The sequence below is a fragment of the Salmo trutta genome, chromosome 38 (assembly GCF_901001165.1).
Source record: "Salmo trutta chromosome 38, fSalTru1.1, whole genome shotgun sequence".
Lineage (NCBI taxonomy): Eukaryota > Metazoa > Chordata > Actinopteri > Salmoniformes > Salmonidae > Salmo > Salmo trutta.
The window spans coordinates 27,018,260-27,040,094 of record NC_042994.1 but is presented as its reverse complement, the minus strand read 5'-3'; the positions used below and the strand labels follow the sequence as shown (position 1 = coordinate 27,040,094).

The 21,835-nt window shown below is 42.7% G+C and overlaps 2 protein-coding genes and 1 long non-coding RNA gene across 3 annotated transcripts in view; all 3 read left to right on the top strand.

Moving 5' to 3' along the window:
- The window catches only part of LOC115178195 (zinc finger protein 658B-like), a 1,063,446-nt gene that overhangs the window by 865,609 nt on the left and 176,002 nt on the right, over positions 1-21,835 (top strand). The gene's annotated exons all lie outside the window — the stretch shown is intronic.
- Positions 22-1,366, top strand: LOC115178247 (uncharacterized). Its single transcript, XR_003872577.1, has 3 exons — positions 22-576; positions 1,013-1,079; positions 1,235-1,366. It is a non-coding gene; the product is annotated as an uncharacterized LOC115178247 (long non-coding RNA).
- LOC115178217 (zinc finger protein 239-like) lies at positions 3,907-21,286 on the top strand. The gene is made up of 2 exons (XM_029739314.1): positions 3,907-4,133; positions 19,765-21,286. Exons 1-2 carry the CDS (start codon positions 4,007-4,009, stop codon positions 20,688-20,690), a joined length of 1,053 nt encoding a protein of 350 aa, XP_029595174.1. The 5' UTR covers positions 3,907-4,006; the 3' UTR covers positions 20,691-21,286.

The window sequence follows — 21,835 nt, the reverse complement described above, 5'->3', positions numbered from 1 at the left end:
ATGAGAGTTGTGCCATGGTGTGAGGAAAAGTGTATACATTTGGGTGCTATGGGGTGGGGCTTCAAGTCTTCAGGGGGCAGTTTCTCAAAAGTTATCTCTGGATTTCACCTATCGGATATCATTAAAACGTTAGAAATGGGTTTTTCAAAACATAAGAATTCGATTCTGATCCCAAATCTTACCTTTAAAGAGGAATGGAAACACTTTAGGAAGTATATCCTAAGCAAAGAGATGTATTCAATCCACTAATACTAAACATGTGCATTTAACATAAAAACATCTCTATATTTAGTATTTTGATCGTCGACAAGGTTTATTTGAGCTGTGGTCAGCGTCATTTTAAATTGCCATAGTAACGACTGACGCCAGTGCGTCACTGGCAGGAACCATTCGGAGTTTCCGAATGGAAAGGAGTCATAAACCTACGTAGAAGCCCCCTGCTTGCCCATCCATTTTCAATTTCGAGGGTTACGGTGTCGGGGTTACCGACCGACCATCAACTACATTGCTGACTTCGGAGTCAAGCAAAAGCCGGACTGCACTTGGGAGGCGACGCGAAATAATGGAGCCTGAACGGTAACCGGTCATGAGTCAGGACTGTTGTTGACTAGGCTAGCGTTAGACACTGGACAACTTTGTTGCAACTCTAGTTAACGTTAACAAGCTAATTGCGTCTGAAGTGTTTTGTGTAACACCCCCCAGCAAATAACGTTCGCAAGTAACTCGACTGCAACTAACTCTCCGTGTAGCCCTGTCACTAGGCAGTTACTCTGTAGCTAGCTTCCACCTCAGATAGTCAAGTAACGTTACTGTAATACATTTTGTTGACAGATTATTATTATTATTATTTTTAATATGTTTTGTTAGCGCCACCTTCTTTAGCTAGACTGAAGATGACATAGCTAATGTTTGCTGAAAAAAATGTCCCTGTATTTGCTGTGTGTGTGTTGACAAAGTATACAAGACTTATATATTTGGGTTCAGTTGTCTTAACAAAACGTTTGTTTTCCAGGATGACATCTTCATACCTGGAAAGGTTTTCATCCTGGAGGAGACTGCAGCAGGAGGAAGCAGAGGAGGTACAAGCAAATCCATGTTATTTCTAAGGCTATTGTTTATTTCAACACACGATCTGTCATCCCTGAGGCCATTTTGGATTTAAAATGGACAATATACAGTGATTCTTGAATATACCTGTAGCCTAATAAATGCCTTAATTGTTTTCTACCAACAGGAAGTGGGAGTCCCAGACCAGAGTGAGAAAGTTGTTTGCAGGAAATCTGTTGGTGCCATTGTAACAGTGTAGGTTCCGTCCCTCTCTTCGCCCCAACCCGGGCTCGAACCAGGGACCCTTGCACACATCAACAACTGACACCCACCGAAGCAACGTTACCCATCGCGCCACAAGAGCCACGGAAACCCTACTTCAAGTCTCAGAGCGAGTGACGTCACCGATTGAAATGCTATTAGCGCGCACCACCGCTAACTAACTAGCCATTTCACATCGGTTACAACATCAGCGGTCTTCCTTACTGGCAGGCTCCCACTTCACTTTTGTGGAAACATGTCACCTCCTCAGCCTGGTGACAATGTCGCTGCCACAGTTCTCAAAACAACTGCGCAGCCACATGTGGACCCAGCACACAGAGGCCATTACTCATTTTGCAAAAAGATAGGGATTAGGATAGTTTTAATGCTGAAAATCAGGATTATCTTGATCCCACTGCAAGGTTGGATTTAGAAAGGTGTTAGAAAGGTGAAATGTACTACAACCATTTCTATGTAACTAAGGTGAGGAGGTTTAGAAAACATTCTTACATCTGAAAACCAAAGGTTAATTGTGTTAAATTGACTCCAGTAAAGGTATGTGGTCAGTTGGTATATTGAGAAGTGATAGGTTCTATTATGTTTCATCAAGGTATCTTTATTCATGTAGTTTACAAGGGGCGGTAGGCAGTTTAGTGGTTAGAGCGTTGGGCCAGTAACCGAAAGGTTGCTAGATCGAATCCCTGGGTAAAAGTCTGTCGTTCTGCCCCTGAACAAGGCAGTTAACCCACTGTTCCTAGGCTGTCATTGTAAAGAAGAATTTGCTCTTAACTGACTTGCCTAGTTAAATAAAAAATAAAATAATCTGTGTAGAAGTAGTACCACAATTTGTCCAGTAGATGGTGAAGTGGCCAAAACTCTGAAAACACAGATTATTTGATATTGTGGTGTCAGTTTATTTTCTGAAAAAAAAATGTTACAAAATACAGAATCTGGATCATTCTGATTCAGATTAAACGTTTCTTTAAAAAAAACTGGCCCCTGGATTCAGGGCCTGAGAGACCATGAGGGAAGATGTCACCACGAGGAGGCCTTCTCATTACCACCCCTACCGTACCATGTGTTTGTTATAAATATCCATTATACAACGTGGTTCAGCGATTCCTTTCATTGATACGGTCCAGGCAGCAGCCTGCCTGTGACAGGAATATGGTCACATCTAGATGTTAAAAATAACTTTTAAAAAACAATGAGCTATTATTCTAAGAGTATTTATTAATTGTGGAGGGAATTTAGACCGGAGAAACACACACGTAAATGGAACTTCATTCCCTTTTCACGCAGTTTCCGCACACATTCTGACGTTGAACTGAAGTAGAAGGAGACGCATGTGCCAGACGGATATTTGTTTGGAGTGGAGATCGCAGAAATGGAGGCGTGGCAGGGGTGTGTCTACGGATAAGTGTATTCTGACCTTGTCTTCATTCCCTCATAATTCCACCACCTTTACGTGTGAGCAAACCATGAATAAAGTTGAGCAACCAGTAGGTTCCAAGTGGAAAAACATCTACTTTCTTACTTTCTTTTTTTCCGATAGAAATAACACAAATCTCCATGCACTGCAATTTACAAATTGCATGAGATAACGAGCAGCATTACTTCCGGTGATTTGGACAATTCACGACGTTGCAGGCGTTAGCTTCTTTCACATTTCGGAAGGGGATGGGACATCTGGCCTGTGACTTGCAAAAAGAGAGGTAAGTCCCACACTTTGTTTCGTGTGTGTGTACGCGCGCGTCCATATCTATGTGTCATTTAGATAATCGTGCTATTTGGATCAATAAGATAGCCAGCTAACTTCAATAAAGAATTCAAGATATCTGTTCATTTTCTGGCTCATTGGGAAACTTAGATATAGGTTTTTGCCATATTTACAGTAAAATATTATTAGTTACAGCCACATAAATATATATATATATATATATATATATATATATATATATATATATATATATATACAGACGTGAGAAGGAATGTTTTTGACTGTTTTTTTTTAAACAGAACATTGTACAAATGGCAGCAACATGCTGAACAGTACAACTAGCATTTGGGTATTACAATTGGCAAAATAAACAACAGATTTTGAAATGACTTGTTATGATATTGCTTGCCAGAACAAACACAATGTAGTGAATATTTTCATAAACTGCGTTACCCACTCCAGTCCGCAGATGGCGATATGCGTCTTTCAGGTGGCGCTTCTTGCGTGACGTATAAACTAGTGGACGGAACAGGACGCTTCTTCAACAACAAAACGGCTGATTCAACCACCTCGGTAGCTTGCTTGCTAACATAAAACCGAAACATTGAAGCTCGTTGGGTTTGTATTAACATCAGTGTTTTAAAAATACTGTCTGCGTCTTTACTAGTTACTCCATTTAATGTTTACGTTGTTAGTCAGCTAGCTGACTGGTTAAATTAGCCTAGAACTAGGCTAATGCTAATTAGCTAGTTAACATCCCCGACCATGAGTTCACTAAGCTACTCCCCTCCTGCTAAAGAAGAGGTCTGCTGGACGGAGAAAGAAGTTGCAGTGAAAGAGGAGAAGGAAGAGGAGGATGTCACAGTAAAACAAGAAGTAGAGGGTGAGGCGGTTACAGTGAAAGAAGAAGAAGAAGAAGCTTTCGGAGTGAAAGAAGAGGAAGATAAACAAGAGAATGTCGTTTTTGTTGAGGAGAATATGACTGTATTAGTAAAAGAAATGGAACACGTTTTTGGAGTTAAGGAGGAGGGGGAGATTACTGTCACATTGGAAGAGGAGGGGGAGGAGGAAGAAGAAGAGAATAATGGAGATCTGAATAACACCAGTGAGTACTGTCTTAAATTGGGGCACAAACTATGTAGTTGTTGAATCCATGTCTCTGAATCTCTTTCTGTTTAACTGATGTGATTTTTAAAGGGTCATTCTATTGAAGTTATGGGTGAATCCAGCTCTATGGACATTACATTTGCACGCAAAATCACAACTTAAAAAATAATTATTATTTCACCTATTTTACTAAACCGATTTCACCTTTTTTTCACCTTTATTAACCAGCTAGGCTTCATTAATGTCTCACAGAATATGCAGACAAAATATAAATTAAACATTTGATGTGTTTGTCTGTAGTACACCTTGGGCAGAGTGTATATCCAGGAAATCGGGATTCTAAATATTGGCATGTTGGAGAAATAAAACAAATAGAAGCTTTATGGAGGTTACATGAAATGGACAGGCTTTTTGGGGAGACTGAACATATTAGCTGTGGTTGATTCTGTGGAAAGCTCAACCTGAGCAATGCAGAAATAAAGTGTTTCATTTGGAAATGACTAAATGTTCATGATTATCCTTAAGGACTATATTTTGGAGTTCAGGCTTAATTTGAAACGTTTATGTAGGAAATTGCATTAATTTGGACTATTACAGAGTAGGAGGCCAAGGAAAATGTTAATGAAGCAATACAGGCCAAATTGAAGTGTCTTGAGTTTAGTTTGTTCTAGAGTCTTGTAAAGATAGAGGGGGTTGACTGGGACAGGCAATGTAACATCCATAAAGTTTTTAGGAACAATTTTCCCAAGTGGTGCAGCGTTCTAAGGCACTGGAGGCTAAAGGCGTCACCACAGACACCCCGGTTCGATTCCAGGCTGTATCACAACCGGCCGTGATTGGGAGTCCCATAGGGCTGCGCACAATTGGCCCACCATCGTCCGGGTTTGGCCGGGGTAGGCTGTCATTGTAAATAAGAATTTGTTCTTAACTGACTTGCCTAGTTAAGTAAATGTAAAAATGTAAAGCACCTTTGGCAGCAATTTTATAGCTGTGAGTCTTTCTGGGTGAGTCTCTCTAAGAGCTTTCTACACCTGGATTGTACAACATTCTTTTCAAAATTCTTCAAGCTCTGTCAAATTCGTTGTTGATCATTGCTAGACAACCATTTTCAGGTCTTGCCATAGATTTTCAAGTAGATTTAAATCCAAAACTTTAACTCGGCCACTCGGGAGCATTCACTGTCTTCTTGGTAAGCAACTCAAGTGTAGATTTGTCTTGTGTTTTAGGTTATTGTCCTGCTATTAGGCCGTTGTCAGGCTACTTGTAATTTGGGCTGGGTGATATATCAAATGAGTTCAATTAATTTGAATGTATGTTTTAGCACAATTTTCCAAATGCCAGTATCGCAGGACTCCATTATTATACTTTTTTTTAATGATTGTTTCTCTTTTTGGTCTCATCTTATTCGCTTCTTCTGTGCTGTGTTCACTGTGCACCTTCCCACCGTACAGCCACCAAGCCCCCCCTCCTGTTGCCAAGCCCCTCCCCCTGTCACTAACAACAACAAAGACTAAAGATCACTACTTCCTCTGACGACAAGCCGTTTCAACTCGCTAATTGTGTTTTGGTCCAATAGAAACGGTCATTTGGACACTGAAACACAGAGACATTTTACCTTAATAAAGAACTTTATCCTCTCTCACGATACCATTTTTACGTGTCAACTCCTCAAATTACGCAAAGAGCAGAGCCTAGTAACACCCACCCTACTAGTAACACCCACCCTACTAGTAACACCCTAGTAACACCCACCCTACTAGTAACACCCACCCTACTAGTAACACCCACCCTACTAGTAACACCCACCCTACTAGTAACACCCACCCTACTAGTAAAACCCTAGTAACACCCACCCTACTAGTAACACCCACCCTACTAGTAACACCCTAGTAACACCCACCCTACTAGTAACACCCACCCTACTAGTAACACCCTAGTAACACCCACCCTACTAGTAACACCCACCCTACTAGTAACACCCTAGTAACACCCACCCTACTAGTAACACCCACCCTACTAGTAACACCCACCCTACTAGTAACACCCTAGTAACACCCTAGTAACACCCACCCTACTAGTAACACCCACCCTACTAGTAACACCCACCCTACTAGTAACACCCACCTTACTAGTAACACCCACCTTACTAGTAACACCCACCCTACGAGTAACACCCACCCTACGAGTAACACCCACCCTACTAGTAACACCCTAGTAACACCCACCCTACTAGTAACACCCATCCTACTAGTAACACCCACCCTACTAGTAACACCCACCCTACTAGTAACACCCACTCTACTAGTAACACCCACCCTACTAGTAACACCCACCCTACTAGTAACACCCTAGTAACACCCACCCTACTAGTAACACCCACCCTACTAGTAACACCCTAGTAACACCCACCCTACTAGTAACACCCACCCTACTAGTAACACCCTAGTAACACCCACCCTACTAGTAACACCCACCCTACTAGTAACACCCACCCTACTAGTAACACCCTAGTAACACCCACCCTACTAGTAACACCCACCCTACTAGTAACACCCACCCTACTAGTAAAACCCTAGTAAAACCCACCCTACTAGTAACACCCACCCTACTAGTAACACCCACCCTACTAGTAACACCCACCCTACTAGTAAAACCCTAGTAAAACCCACCCTACTAGTAACACCCACCCTACTAGTAACACCCTATTAACACCCACCTTACTAGTAACACCCACCCTACTAGTAACACCTACCCTACTAGTAAAACACTAGTAACACCCACCCTACTAGTAACACCCACCCTACTAGTAACACCTACCCTACTAGTAACACCTACCCTACTAGTAATACCCACCCTACTAGTAACACCCACCCTAATAGTAACACCCACCCTACTAGTAACACCTACCCTACTAGTAACACCTACACTACTAGTAACACCCACCCTACTAGTAACACCTACCCTACTAGTAAAACCCTAGTAACACCCACCCTACTAGTAACACCCACCCTACTAGTAACACCCACCCTACTAGTAACACCCACCCTACTAGTAACACCCACCCTACTAGTAACACCCTAGTAAAACCCACCCTACTAGTAACACCCACCCTACTAGTAACACCCACCCTACTAGTAAAACCCTAGTAACACCCACCCTACTAGTAACACCCACCCTACTAGTAACACCCACCCTACTAGTAACACCCACCCTACTAGTAACACCCACCCTACTAGTAACACCTATCCTACTAGTAACACCTACCCTACTAGTAAAACCCTAGTAACACCCACCCTACTAGTAACACCCACCCTACTAGTAAAACCCTAGTAACACCCACCCTACTAGTAACACCCACCCTACTAGTAACACCCACCCTACTAGTAACACCTACCCTACTAGTAAAACCCTAGTAACACCCACCCTACTAGTAAAACCTACCCTACTAGTAAAACCCTAGTAAAACCTACCCTACAAGTAACACCTAACCTACTAGTACAACCCTAGTAACACCCACCCTACTAGTAACACCCACCCTACTAGTAACACCCACCCTACTAGTAACACCCACCCTACTAGTAACACCCTAGTAAAACCCACCCTACTAGTAACACCTACCCTACTAGTAAAACCCTAGTAAAACCTACCCTACTAGTAAAACCTACCCTACTAGTAAAACCCACCCTACTAGTAAAACCTACCCTACTGGTGAAACCTACCCTACTAGTAAATCTACCCTACTAGTAAAACCCTAGTAAAACCTACCCTACTAGTAAAAACCTACCCTACTAGTAAAACCCTAGTAAAACCTACCCTACTAGTAAAACCCTAGTAAAACCTACCCTACTAGTAACACCCTAGTAAAAACTACCCTACTAGTAACACCCGCCCTACTAGTAAAACCTACCCGACTAGTAAAATCCTATAATACCTACCCTACTAGTAACACCCACCCTACTAGAAACACCCACCCTACTAGTAACACCCACCCTACTAGTAACACCCTAGTAAAACCCACCCTACTAGTAACACCCACCCTACTAGTAACACCCTAGTAAAACCCACCCTACTAGTAACACCCTACTAGTAACACCCACCCTACTAGTAAAACCCACCCTACTAGTAAAACCCACCCTACTAGTAAAACCTACCCTACTGGTGAAACCTACCCTACTAGTAAATCTACCCTACTAGTAAAACCCAATTAAAACCTACCCTACTAGTAAAAACCTACCCTACTAGTAAAACCCTAGTAAAACCTACCCTACTAGTAAAACCCTAGTAAAACCTACCCTACTAGTAACACCCTAGTAAAAACTACCCTACTAGTAACACCCGCCCTACTAGTAAAACCTACCCGACTAGTAAAATCCTATAATACCTACCCTACTAGTAACACCCACCCTACTAGTAACACCCACCCTACTAGTAACACCCACCCTACTAGTAACACCCTAGTAAAACCCACCCTACTAGTAACACCCACCCTACTAGTAACACCCTAGTAAAACCCACCCTACTAGTAACACCCTACTAGTAACACCCACCCTACTAGTAACACCCACCCTACTAGTAACACCTACCCTACTAGTAACACCCTAGTAAAACCTACCCTACTAGTAAAACCCTAGTAACACCTACCCTACTAGTAACACCTACCCTACTAGTAACACCTACCCTACTAGTAAAACTCTAGTAACACCCACCCTACTAGTAACACCTACCCTACTAGTAACACCTACCCGACTAGTAACACCCACCCTACAAGTAACACCCACCCTACTAGTAAAACCCTAGTAAAACCCACCCTACTAGTAACACCTACCCTACTAGTAAAACCCTAGTAACACCCACCCTACTAGTAACACCCACCCTACTAGTAACACCCACCCTACTAGTAAAACCCTAGTAACACCCACCCTACTAGTAACACCCACCCTACTAGTAACACCCTACTAGTAACACCTACCCTACTAGTAAAACCCTAGTAACACCCACCCTACTAGTAAAACCTACCCTACTAGTAAAACCCTAGTAAAACCTACCCTACAAGTAACACCTAACCTACTAGTACAACCCTAGTAACACCCACCCTACTAGTAACACCCACCCTACTAGTAACACCCACCCTACTAGTAACACCCACCCTACTAGTAACACCCTAGTAAAACCCACCCTACTAGTAACACCTACCCTACTAGTAAAACCCTAGTAAAACCTACCCTACTAGTAAAACCTACCCTACTAGTAAAACCCACCCTACTAGTAAAACCTACCCTACTGGTGAAACCTACCCTACTAGTAAATCTACCCTACTAGTAAAACCCTAGTAAAACCTACCCTACTAGTAAAAACCTACCCTACTAGTAAAACCCTAGTAAAACCTACCCTACTAGTAAAACCCTAGTAAAACCTACCCTACTAGTAACACCCTAGTAAAAACTACCCTACTAGTAACACCCGCCCTACTAGTAAAACCTACCCGACTAGTAAAATCCTATAATACCTACCCTACTAGTAACACCCACCCTACTAGTAACACCCACCCTACTAGCTACACCCACCCTACTAGTAACACCCTAGTAAAACCCACCCTACTAGTAACACCCACCCTACTAGTAACACCCTAGTAAAACCCACCCTACTAGTAACACCCTACTAGTAACACCCACCCTACTAGTAACACCTACCCTACTAGTAACACCCTAGTAAAACCTACCCTACTAGTAAAACCCTAGTAACACCTACCCTACTAGTAACACCTACCCTACTAGTAACACCTACCCTACTAGTAACACCTACTCTACTAATAACACCTACCCTACTAGTAAAACTCTAGTAACACCCACCCTACTAGTAACACCTACCCTACTAGTAACACCTACCCGACTAGTAACACCCACCCTACAAGTAACACCCACCCTACTAGTAAAACACTAGTAACACCTACCCTACTAGTAACACCTACTCTACTAATAACACCTACCCTACTAGTAAAACCCTAGTAACACCCACCCTACTAGTAACACCCACCCTACTAGTAACACCCACCCTACTAGTAACACCTACCCTACTAGTAACACCCACCCTACTAGTAACACCCACCCTACTAGTAAAACCTATCCGACTAGAAACACACTAGTAACACCCACCCTACTAGTAATACCCACCCTACTAGTAACACCCACCCTACTAGTAACACCCACCCTACTAGTAACACCCACCCTACTAGTAACACCTACCCTACTAGTAACACCCACCCTACTAGTAAAACCCTAGTAACCACTACCCTACTAGTAACACCTACCCTACTAGTAACACCTACCCTACTAGAAACACCTACCCTACTAGTAAAACCCTAGTAACACCCACCCTACTAGTAAAACCTACTCTACTAGTACAACCCTAGTAACACCCACCCTACTAGTAACACCCACCCTACTAGTAACACCCACTCTACTAGTAACACCCACCCTACTAGTAACACCCACCCTACTAGTAAAACCTACCCTACTAGTAAAAACCTACCCTACTAGTAAAACCCACCCTACTAGTAACACCCACCCTACTAGTAAAACCCTAGTAACACCCACCCTACTAGTAACACCCACCCTACTAGTAACACCCTAGTAAAACCTACCCTACTAGTAAAACCCTAGTAAAACCTACCCTACTAGTAACACCCTAGTAAAAACTACCCTACTAGTAACACCCGCCCTACTAGTAAAACCTACCCGACTAGTAAAATCCTATAATACCTACCCTACTAGTAACACCCACCCTACTAGTAACACCCACCCTACTAGTAACACCCATCCCAACTAGTAACACCCTAGTAAAACCCACCCTACTAGTAACACCCACCCTACTAGTAACACCCACCCTACTAGTAACACCCACCCTACTAGTAACACCCACCCTACTAGTAAAACCCTAGTAACACCTACCCTACTAGTAACACCTACCCTACTAGTAACACCTACTCTACTAATAACACCTACCCTACTAGTAAAACTCTAGTAACACCCACCCTACTAGTAAAACACTAGTAACACCCACCCTACTAGTAACACCTACCCCACTAGTAACACCCACCCTACTAGTAACACCCACCCTACTAGTAACACCTACCCTACTAGTAAAACCCTAGTAACACCCACCCTACTAGTAACACCCACCCTACTAGTAACACCCACCCTACTAGTAACACCCACCCTACTAGTAAAACCTACCCGACTAGTAACACACTAGTAACACCCACCCTACTAGTAATACCCACCCTACTAGTAACACCCACCCTACTAGTAACACCCACCCTACTAGTAACACCCACCCTACTAGTAACACCTACCCTACTAGTAACACCCACCCTACTAGTAAAACCCTAGTAACCACTACCCTACTAGTAACACCTACCCTACTAGTAACACCTACCCTACTAGAAACACCTACCCTACTAGTAAAACCCTAGTAACACCCACCCTACTAGTAAATCCTACCCGACTAGTAAAACCCTAGAAAAATCTACCCTACTAGTAACACCTACCCTACTAGTACAACCCTAGTAACACCCACCCTACTAATAACACCCACCCTACTAGTACAACCCTAGTAACACCCACCCTACTAGTAACACCCACCCTACTCGTAACACCCTACTAGTAACACCTACCCTACTAGTAACACCTACCCTACTAGTAACACCCTAGTAACACCCACCCTACTAGTAACACCTACCCTACTAGTACAACCCTAGTAACACCCACCCTACTAGTAAAACCTACCCTACTAGTAAAACCCTAGTAACACCCACCCTACTAGTAAAACCTACTCTACTAGTAAAACCCTAGTAAAACCTACCCTACTAGTAACACCTAACCTACTAGTAACACCCACCCTACTAGTAAAACCTACTCTACTAGTACAACCCTAGTAACACCCACCCTACTAGTAACACCCACCCTACTAGTAACACCCACCCTACTAGTAAAACCTACCCTACTAGTAAAAACCTACCCTACTAGTAAAACCCTAGTAAAACCTACACTACTAGTAAAACCCTACCCTACTAGTAAAACCCTAGTAAAACCTACCCTACTAGTAAAACCTACCCTACCAGTAAAACCCTAGTAAAACCTACCCTACTAGTAAAACCCTAGTAAAACCTACCCTACTAGTAAAACCCTAGTAAAACCTACCCTACTAGTAAAACCTACCCTACTAGTAAAACCCTAGTAAAACCTACCCTACTAGTAAAACCCTAGTAAAACCTACCCTACTAGTAAAACCCTACCCTACTAGTAAAACCCTAGTAAAACTTACCCTACTAGTAAAACCTACCCTACTAGTAAAACCCTAGTAAAACCTACCCTACTAGTAAAACCTACCCTACTAGTAAAACCCTAGTAAAACCTACCCTACTAGTAAAACCCTACCCTACTAGTAAAACCCTAGTAAAACCTACCCTACTAGTAAAACCCTAGTAAAACGGGAGTATCAAGGAACATTGATTCTGGAAAAAACGAACTTCTTGATCACACCGATTAGCGTCGTTGCGCAAAAAAATGGTCCACAGCGTCCTCTGGATATGTGTTCAACAACAGTTCAACAGCAGTTCAACAGCAGTTCAACAGCAGTTCAACAGCAGTTCAACAGCAGTTCAACAGCAGTTCAACAACAGTTCAACAACAGTTCAACATTCATCTTCTGCTACCGTTTCTGTCAAGCCGTCTACACATACAGTTTGATGCCTACGTTCTGTAAGTCCATCGTACGCACCACACGGAACAAACTGCCTCTCCAACTCAATGCTGCAAGGTAAACGCAGCGTTTCCATTGGAAATGAATGTGCTTCTGGTGTACCGAACAGCAATGACTCAGTAGGTGTGACTGAGGCGTACTGCACAGTTTCTGTCACGCTGCATTGCGGTACCACGTACCGCTAGCAGCGTTTTAGCCACAGACTGTTATACTAGCTGTCTAGTCTGTGTTTTTATAAATGTGCAATGAGCATAAACAACTTTTTATATAAGGAATTGTCAACTCGTTCTCATTGTGAGAGAAAAGGTGGGCTACGTGAGTTCAACGTCTGAACAAAGCATGTAACATCCATAATGTTTGATTTTCCTCTCTGCGGTAAGAATGGAAATTACAATCTTTTAAAAAATGATATTTTTCGTGTTTGGCAGCCAACCCTTTCCTTCCAAATGGCTATTCATGTTATAACTAACACTGGGGGACAGCTGTGAGTGGAGAAACAAGCTCTGTGAGATATTTCAAAAAGCCATGAAATATGATTGACTGAAAAGCCTTTTTTGAGACTTGGCCTCCTCTGTAATGGACAAAATTCATGCAATTTCCTACTTGAACTTTTCAAATAAAGCCTGAACTCCAGCATATAAGGGTGGTTTCGCAGACACAGCCTAATCCTTGGCTAAATTGCACTTTTAAACGCGGCTAACTCATTGCATTTCTCAGACATGGTTTAAAAATAGTCTCTGACTTGCCCCTAGTCTAGATTTAAAAAGTCTGAATTCCAGAAGGACGATTAGAGTTCATCTAGGTGAAGGTTTAAATTAAACCTGGCCAGAGGTGGGGCTTAACTTCAGATGAATGGATGTTGGCCGCCCAGGTTGACCTTGTCATTGGAGGAAAATGGTCCCTCAGGTTGACCTTGTCATTGGAGGAAAATGGTCCCTCGGGTTGACCTTGTCATTGGAGGAAAATGGTCCCCCAGGTTGACCTTGTCATTGGAGGAAAATGGTCCCCCAGGTTGACCTTGGCATTGGAGGAAAATGGATTACCTGAACTATTACAATAATGATCACAGAGCAGCACCAAGACCAGACAGAAGGCCGGTTATAGACCGCAACAACCCACTGAATGATTTTGATGAAATCAATTTCCATGATCGTTTCCATATGCAGCTGATTTTTATTTGTTTACTTGAGCCAAGGCTTTCATCTGACTCTCTTAGGGGAAGCCCCCCCCCACCCACCCACCCTACAAGTACTGATCACCTTGAGCCAAGGCTTTCATCTGACTCTCTAGGGGGAAGGCCCCTCCCTCCTTCCCTACAAGTACTGATCACCTTTAGGTTTTTTTGGGCATTTAGAACCTTCTATCGTGAAACAGGAGATTAATGTGGTGTAAGGGAACCGACTCAATGCAGAATAGTCCACAAAGTCTGCAATACTATGTGTGAACTGAAAGACAGTTCCATGATGCTTTCTGCCAACTACCAGGTAGAGTTCTGTGAATATGATGCTCCTGCCCAAACCAACTACAAGGTAGATTTCTATGAATATGATGCTTTCTGCCAACTACAAGTTGGAGTTCTATGAATATGGGTACTTCCCTGGAGTCATTGGCTCTATAGATGTATGTCATATTCCCATCAGGTGTCCCTGTACAGCAGATGCTGTGGAGTATAGAAATATTACATTCTGGTTCTCAATAAGTGCGTGTGTGTGTGTGTGTGTGTGTGTGTGTGTGTGTGTGTGTTCTCCCAGTGTGCAGTTCTCCAACATTGTTGCACGTTGGAAAGGTACAAATCATGAATCAAGGATTTTCCAAAACTCTGCTTTGTTTGCTCATGTTGAAGGAGGACAACATAGTGGAATCATTCTTGGTGACAGTGGGTACGCAGTAGTGGTCGACCGATTATGATTTTTTAATGACGATACCGATTTATTGGCGGGCCAAAAAAAAGCCGATACCAATTAATCGGACGATTTTTGTTTTTAATTGTATTTATTTATTTGTAATAATGACAATTACAACAATACTGAATTAACACTTATTTTAACTTAATACATAAATACTATAAATTTAGCCTCAAATAAATAATGATACATGTTGAATTTGGTTTAAATATTACAAAAACAAAGTGTTGGAGAAGAAAGTAAAAGTGCAATATGTGCCATGTAAAAAAGCTAACGTTTAAGTTCCTTGCTCAGAACATGAGAACATATGAAAGCTGGTGGTTCCTTTTAACATGAGTCTTCAATATTCCCAGGTAAGAAGTTTTAGGTTGTAGTTATTATAGGAATTATAGGACTATTTCTCTCTATACGATTTGTATTTCATATACCTTTGACTATTGGATGTTCTTATAGGCACTTTAGTATTGCCAGTGTAATAGTATAGCTTCCGTCCCTCTCCTCTCTCCAACCTGGGCTCGAACCAGGAACACATCGACAACAGCCACCCTTGAAGCAGCGTTACCCATGTAGAGCAAGGGGAACAACTACTCCAAGTCTCAGAGCGAGTGACGTTTGAAACGCTATTAGCGCGCACCCGCTAACTAGCTAGCCATTTCACATGGGTTACACCAGCCTAATCTCGGGGGTTGATAGGCTTGAAGTAATAAACAGCGCAATGCTTGAAGAATTGCGAAGAGCTGCTGGCAAAATGCACGAAGGTGCTGTTTGAATGAATGCTTACGAGCCTGCTGCTGCCTACCATCGCTCAGTCAGACTGCTCTATCAAATATCAAATCATAGACTTAGTTATAACATAATAACACACAGAAATACGAGCTTTTGGTCATTAATATGGTCGAATCCGGAAACTATAATTTCGGTATATACTCTGACTGCTTGCACGGAACGCAAGAGGTGACAAATTCATGTTAGCAGGCAATATTAACTAAATATGCAGGTTTAAAAATATATACTTGTGTATTGATTTTAAAGAAAGGCATTGATGTTTATGGTTAGGTACATTGGTGCAACGACAGTGCTTTTTTTCGCAAATGCGCTTGTAAAATCATCACCCGTTTTGTCGAAGTAGGCTATGATTCGATGAGAAATTAACAGGCACCGCATCGATTATATGCAACGCAGGACACGCTAGATAAACTAGTAATATCATCAACCATGTGAAGTTAACTATTGATTATGTTAAGATAAGTTTAATGCTAGCTAGCAACTTACCTTGGCTTCTTGCTGCCCTCGTGTAACAGGTAGTCAGCCTGCCATACAGGCTCCTCGTGGAGTGCAATGTAAGGCAGGTGGTTAGAGCATTGGACTAGTAACCGAAAGGTTGCAAAAACTAATCCCCGAATCCCCCCTGAACAAGGCAGTTAACCCCCGTTCCTAGGCCGTCATTGAAAATAAGAATGTGTTATTAATCTGACTTGCCTAGTTGTTAAATAAAGGTGTTTAAAAAAAATATATATATATATATATATTTTTTTTTTTTTATCGGCAAATCGGTGGCCCAAAAATCCGATTACCGATTGTTAGGAAAACTTGAAATCAACACTAATTAATCGGTCGACCTCCAGTACGCAGGGACCATCTTCTTGTTCACCTCCTTATCGTCATGCAATAGGACCTGAGCAACAACGGTACAACCAAGCTCATATCTGCACCAAAGGTGTAGTGGTGCACGTTTGGCATATAGAAGAGTAATTTCCGGTGTCTCAGAAACACATTGCACGCTCAACCAAGAAGATGCTGCATTTTCATAATTGCAACAGCAGTGCTTCACAATGACCTCAAACAACATGGCTGCCCAATGCTTCACAATGACCTCAAACAACATGGCTGCCCAATGCTTCACAATGACCTCAAGCAACATGGCTGCCCAATAGTTCACAATGACCTCAAGCAACATGGCTTCCCAATGCTTCACAATGACCTCAAACAACATGGCTTCCCAATGCTTCACAATGACCTCAAGCAACATGGCTTCCCAATGTTTCACAATGACCTCAAGCAACATGGCTTCCCAATGCTTCACAATGACCTCAAACAACATGGCTGCCCAATATCGGAACATTGGTACTGCAGCTGCTTCATGTTCCTCTCCTCCTCATTCATAGCCAACTCAACATGAAGAAGCAGCAGGAGTACCAATGTGCATGATCCTCTCCTCCTTCATAGCCAACTCAACATGAAGAACATTGGTACTGCAGCTGCTTCATGTTCCTCTCCTCCTCCTTCATAGCCAACTCAACATGAAGAACATTACTACTGCAGCTGCTTCATGTTTCTGTCCTCCTCCATAGACTCAACATGAGGGATTCACATCTTATTTTAAATACATTAGCTTGTGCTCATGAAATTCCATGGCTCAGTATCTCATGCAACGCTCAGCCTCTTTGTCTTTGACCTCCGACCCGGGTTAGTGACACAATCTTCCCTCCTGTCTGCTGCAGATGTAGAGGGCTGACTTTCATCCTGTTAAGACAAGTCTCCTCCAAGTCTTAACCTCCTAGGGTGATCATCTGCCTCTAGAAAGACATTACTGCATTAGAGAACATTATTTCTTCAAGAGTTGAGTTAACTACATATTTTTTATTATGGGAGTGCAAAAGGTGACTGACAACATTTAGACGTTCCCTGCAGTCCGGGGATGGCACATGTTGAATGAAAGTGTCCTACCAAATGAGAATTGGAACAGTCCCCCCATCTGAACTGTCCTAATGGTCATGATTGGGGTTATCGTCCAGGGTTTGCTGGCTATCAATGATCCCGGGTCAACAAGTCCCCCAGCCAGTGGCGTGTATTCATGGATGCCAAGGAAAGCCAGGATTCCCCCCCAAAAAATGACCAACAAAAAAACAAATTACACAATTTATTTAGTAAGTAAAGCAGCTTTGAAATCTAGCAACACTGCACCAACTAACTTCCTGTCATCCATACTCTTTAACCAATCATTTGTCACCAACAAAACGTAACAATGGATCAAATGTATCCTATTATAGTAGACTTTTCAGACTTTTCTAGACCTGACTTGGTTTCCAGCTGTTGCACAGCTTGACTTTGTCATAGTGATTAACTTGACCTCAGGTTGAGGGATCTGATTTGTATTAAACCCCTTAAACAGGAAGACAGTTTTATCATGTGGAGGTTTCATTTAAGGTTGTATTCATTAGTGAAAAACGTAGCAAAATGTTTTGCATCGGAAAACAAAAACAAGCGTTTCTTATTGGACAAGTTTCGCTCGTTGTCCCTCCCCATTTCCCGCCTGTTTTCATTCGTTTCTTGTGAATAAGATATCAATCTCTGTTACATGAAATATACTGCTCAAAAAAATAAAGGGAACACTTAAACAACACATCCTAGATCTGAATGAAATAAATAATCTTATTAAATACTTTTTTCTTTACATAGTTGAATGTGCTGACAACAAAATCACACAAATAATCAATGGAAATCCAATTTATCAACCCATGGAAGTCTGGATTTGGAGTCACACTCAAAATTAAAGTGGAAAACCACACTACAGGCTGATCCAACTTTGATGTAATGTCCTTAAAACAAGTCAAAATGAGGCTCAGTAGTGTGTGTGGCCTCCACGTGCCTGTATGACCTCCCTACAACGCCTGGGCATGCTCCTGATGAGGTGGCGGATGGTCTCCTGAGGGATCTCTTCCTAGACCTGAACTAAAGCATCCGCCAACTCCTGGACAGTCTGTGGTGCAACGTGGCGTTGGTGGATGGAGCGAGACATGATGTCCCAGATGTGCTCAATTGGATTCAGGTCTGGGGAACGGGCAGGCCAGTCCATAGCATCAATGCCTTCCTCTTGCAGGAACTGCTGACACACTCCAGCCACATGAGGTCTAGCATTGTCTTGCATTAGGAGGAACCCAGGGCCAACCGCACCAGCATATGGTCTCACATGGGGTCTGAGGATCTCATCTCGGTACCTAATGGCAGTCAGGCTACCTCTGGCGAGCACATGGAGGGCTGTGCGGCCCCCCAAAGAAATGCCACCCCACACCATGACTGACCCACCGCCAAACCGGTCATGCTGGAGGATGTTGCAGGCAGCAGAACGTTCTCCACGGCGTCTCCAGACTCTGTCACGTCTGTCACGTGCTCAGTCTGAACCTGCTTTCATCTGTGAAGAGCACAGGGCGCCAGTGGCGAATTTGCCAATCTTGGTGTTCTCTGGCAAATGCCAAACGTCCTGCACGGTGTTGGGCTGTAAGCACAACCCCCACCTGTGGACGTCGGGCCCTCATACCACCCTCATGGAGTCTGTTTCTGACCGTTTGAGCAGACACATGCACATTTGTGGCCTGCTGGAGGTCATTTTGCAGGGCTCTGGCAGTGCTCCTCCTGCTCCTCCTTGCACAAAGGCAGAGGTAGCGGTCCTGCTGCTGGGTTGTTGCCCTCCTACGGCCTCCTCCACGTCTCCTGATGTACTGGCCTGTCTCCTGGTAGCACCTCCATGCTCTGGACACTACGCTGACAGACACAGCAAACCTTCTTGCCACAGCTCGCATTGATGTGCCATCCTGGATGAGCTGCACTACCTGAGCCACTTGTGTGGGTTGTAGACTCCGTCTCATGCTACCACTAGAGTGAAAGCACCGCCAGCATTCAAAATTGACCAAAACATCAGCCAGGAAGCATAGGAACTGAGAAGTGGTCTATGGTCCCCACCTGCAGAACCACTCCTTTATTGGGGGTGTCTTGCTAATTGCCTATAATTTCCACCTGTTGTCTATTCCATTTGCACAACAGCATGTGAAATTTATTGTCAATCAGTGTTGCTTCCTAAGTGGACAGTTTGATTTCACAGAAGTGTGATTGACTTGGAGTTACATTGTGTTGTTTAAGTGTTCCCTTTTATTTTTTTGAGCAGTGTACTTTGTTTGTCTTTGGCAGGAGAGAGTCCAGAATCAGAGGAACCAGAGCCAGAGACGTCCAAACCAGCAAGACGACACCACTGCTCCCAGTGTGAAAAGAGTTTTACCAAGTTAGGGAGCTTGAAAATACATAATAGAATACACACAGGAGAGAAGCCCTACCAATGCTCCCAGTGTGGAAAGCAGTTTACCCAGTTAGGGACCCTAAAATTACATAATAGAATACACACAGGAGAGAAGCCTTACCAATGCTCCCAGTGTGGAAAGCGGTGTTCACAGTTAAGTTCCCTGAAATCACATGAGAGAATACACACAGGAGATAAGCCTCACAAATGCTCTCAATGTGGCAATACATTTAAGCGGTTAAGTAACCTGAAAGATCATGAAAGGGTACACACTGGGAAAAAGCCTTACCACTGTTTCCATTGTGAAAAGAGTTTTAGCTGGTCAAGGCAACTGAAAGCGCATGAGAGAACACACACTGGAGAGAAGCCTTATCACCACTGCTCCCAGTGTGGAAAGAGTTTTACCCAGTTATGGAACCTGAAGGCACATGAGAGAATGCACACAGGAGATAAGCCTCACAAATGTGCTCAATGTGGAAAAACCTTTAACCGGTTATATAACCTGAAAGTACATAAGAGAATACACACAGGGGAAAAGCCTTACCACTGCTCCCACTGTGGTAAGAGTTTTATCCTATCACGGGCCCTGACAAAGCATAAGAGGACGCACACGGGAGAAAAGCCTTACCATTGCTCCCAGTGTGGAAAGAATTTCACTGACTCAAGTAACTGGAAAAAACATGAGCTAACACACTCTGTAAAGAAGCGTTTCCAGTGTTCTCATTGTGAAAGGAGTTTTAAGAAGTTAGGGAAGCTGAAGCAGCATGAGAGAATACACACTAGGGAGAAGCCTTTTGGAACTGCTCCCACTGTGGAATGACATGTACCTGGTTAAGGCAAATGAAATTACATGAAAGAAGCCACACCGGAGAGAAACCTTACCAATGCTTCCAGTGTGGAACGATATTTACCCAGTTTGGGAAAGACCATGAGGTAACACACACAGGGGAGATTTCTTACCATTGCTCCAAGTGTGAAGAGAGATATTTCACATAAACTTACAATTTATGAGTTGACACACAGTGCTCCCACATTTGTCAAAATTTTGACTGAAAGTTGGTGCTTAGTGGTTTTGTTTATGCCCTTATTGCCATATGAAATCCGATTGGAGAAAGTCTACTCAGAAATACATTTTTATGTTTTTTGGGTTTTTTTTTTAATCCCAAGACATGAATTGAATATGGAGTATGTCTGTTTTTATGTAGATTCAGTGTACAAACTGTGATTAAATAGTTTTTTTTTACTCTGTCTCTCTCTGTGTGTGTGTGCGTTAATCAAGTGCTACAGTATTTGCTTGTGATGTATATGCTTTATTATTTACATGTGGAAATGTGTCTTTAAAACCCCATGCTGTCTTTTAAATGTATTTTTAAATTGTCACTTTGTTTAATAAATCACTGTGTGTGTTTATTTTTATATATAACTCAAATGTATTTTTAATAATACATTTTTCTGAGAGAGACAAAGAAATTTGTTCCCTCTTCTCTGTTTCTGGTTAAGGTCTTGTAGGGACAGCTCAGGGCTTCGTTCCCTCTTCTGTCCCTCTTCTCTGTTTCCAGATCAGGTTTGGGGTTGGACAAGGGACCTTGACTAAATTAAAACAAACGTTATTTGGTTTAAAAGATGTAAAGAAGACAATAAAGATGGGGTTGGATTGAGGGAAACAGGAAATGAACCTGGTTTAGTGGTAGGGTTGGATACAGGATATGAACCTGGTTTAGGGGTAGGGTTGGATACAGGATATGAACCTGGTTTAGGGGTAGGGTTGGATACAGGATATGAACCTGGGTTGGGGTTGGATACAGGATATGAACCTGGTTTAGTGGTAGGGTTGGATACAGGATATGAACCTGGTTTAGGGGTAGGGTTGGATACAGGATATGAACCTGGTTTAGGGGTAGGGTTGGATACAGGACATGAACCTGGTTTAGGGGTAGGGTTGGATACAGGATATGAACCTGGTTT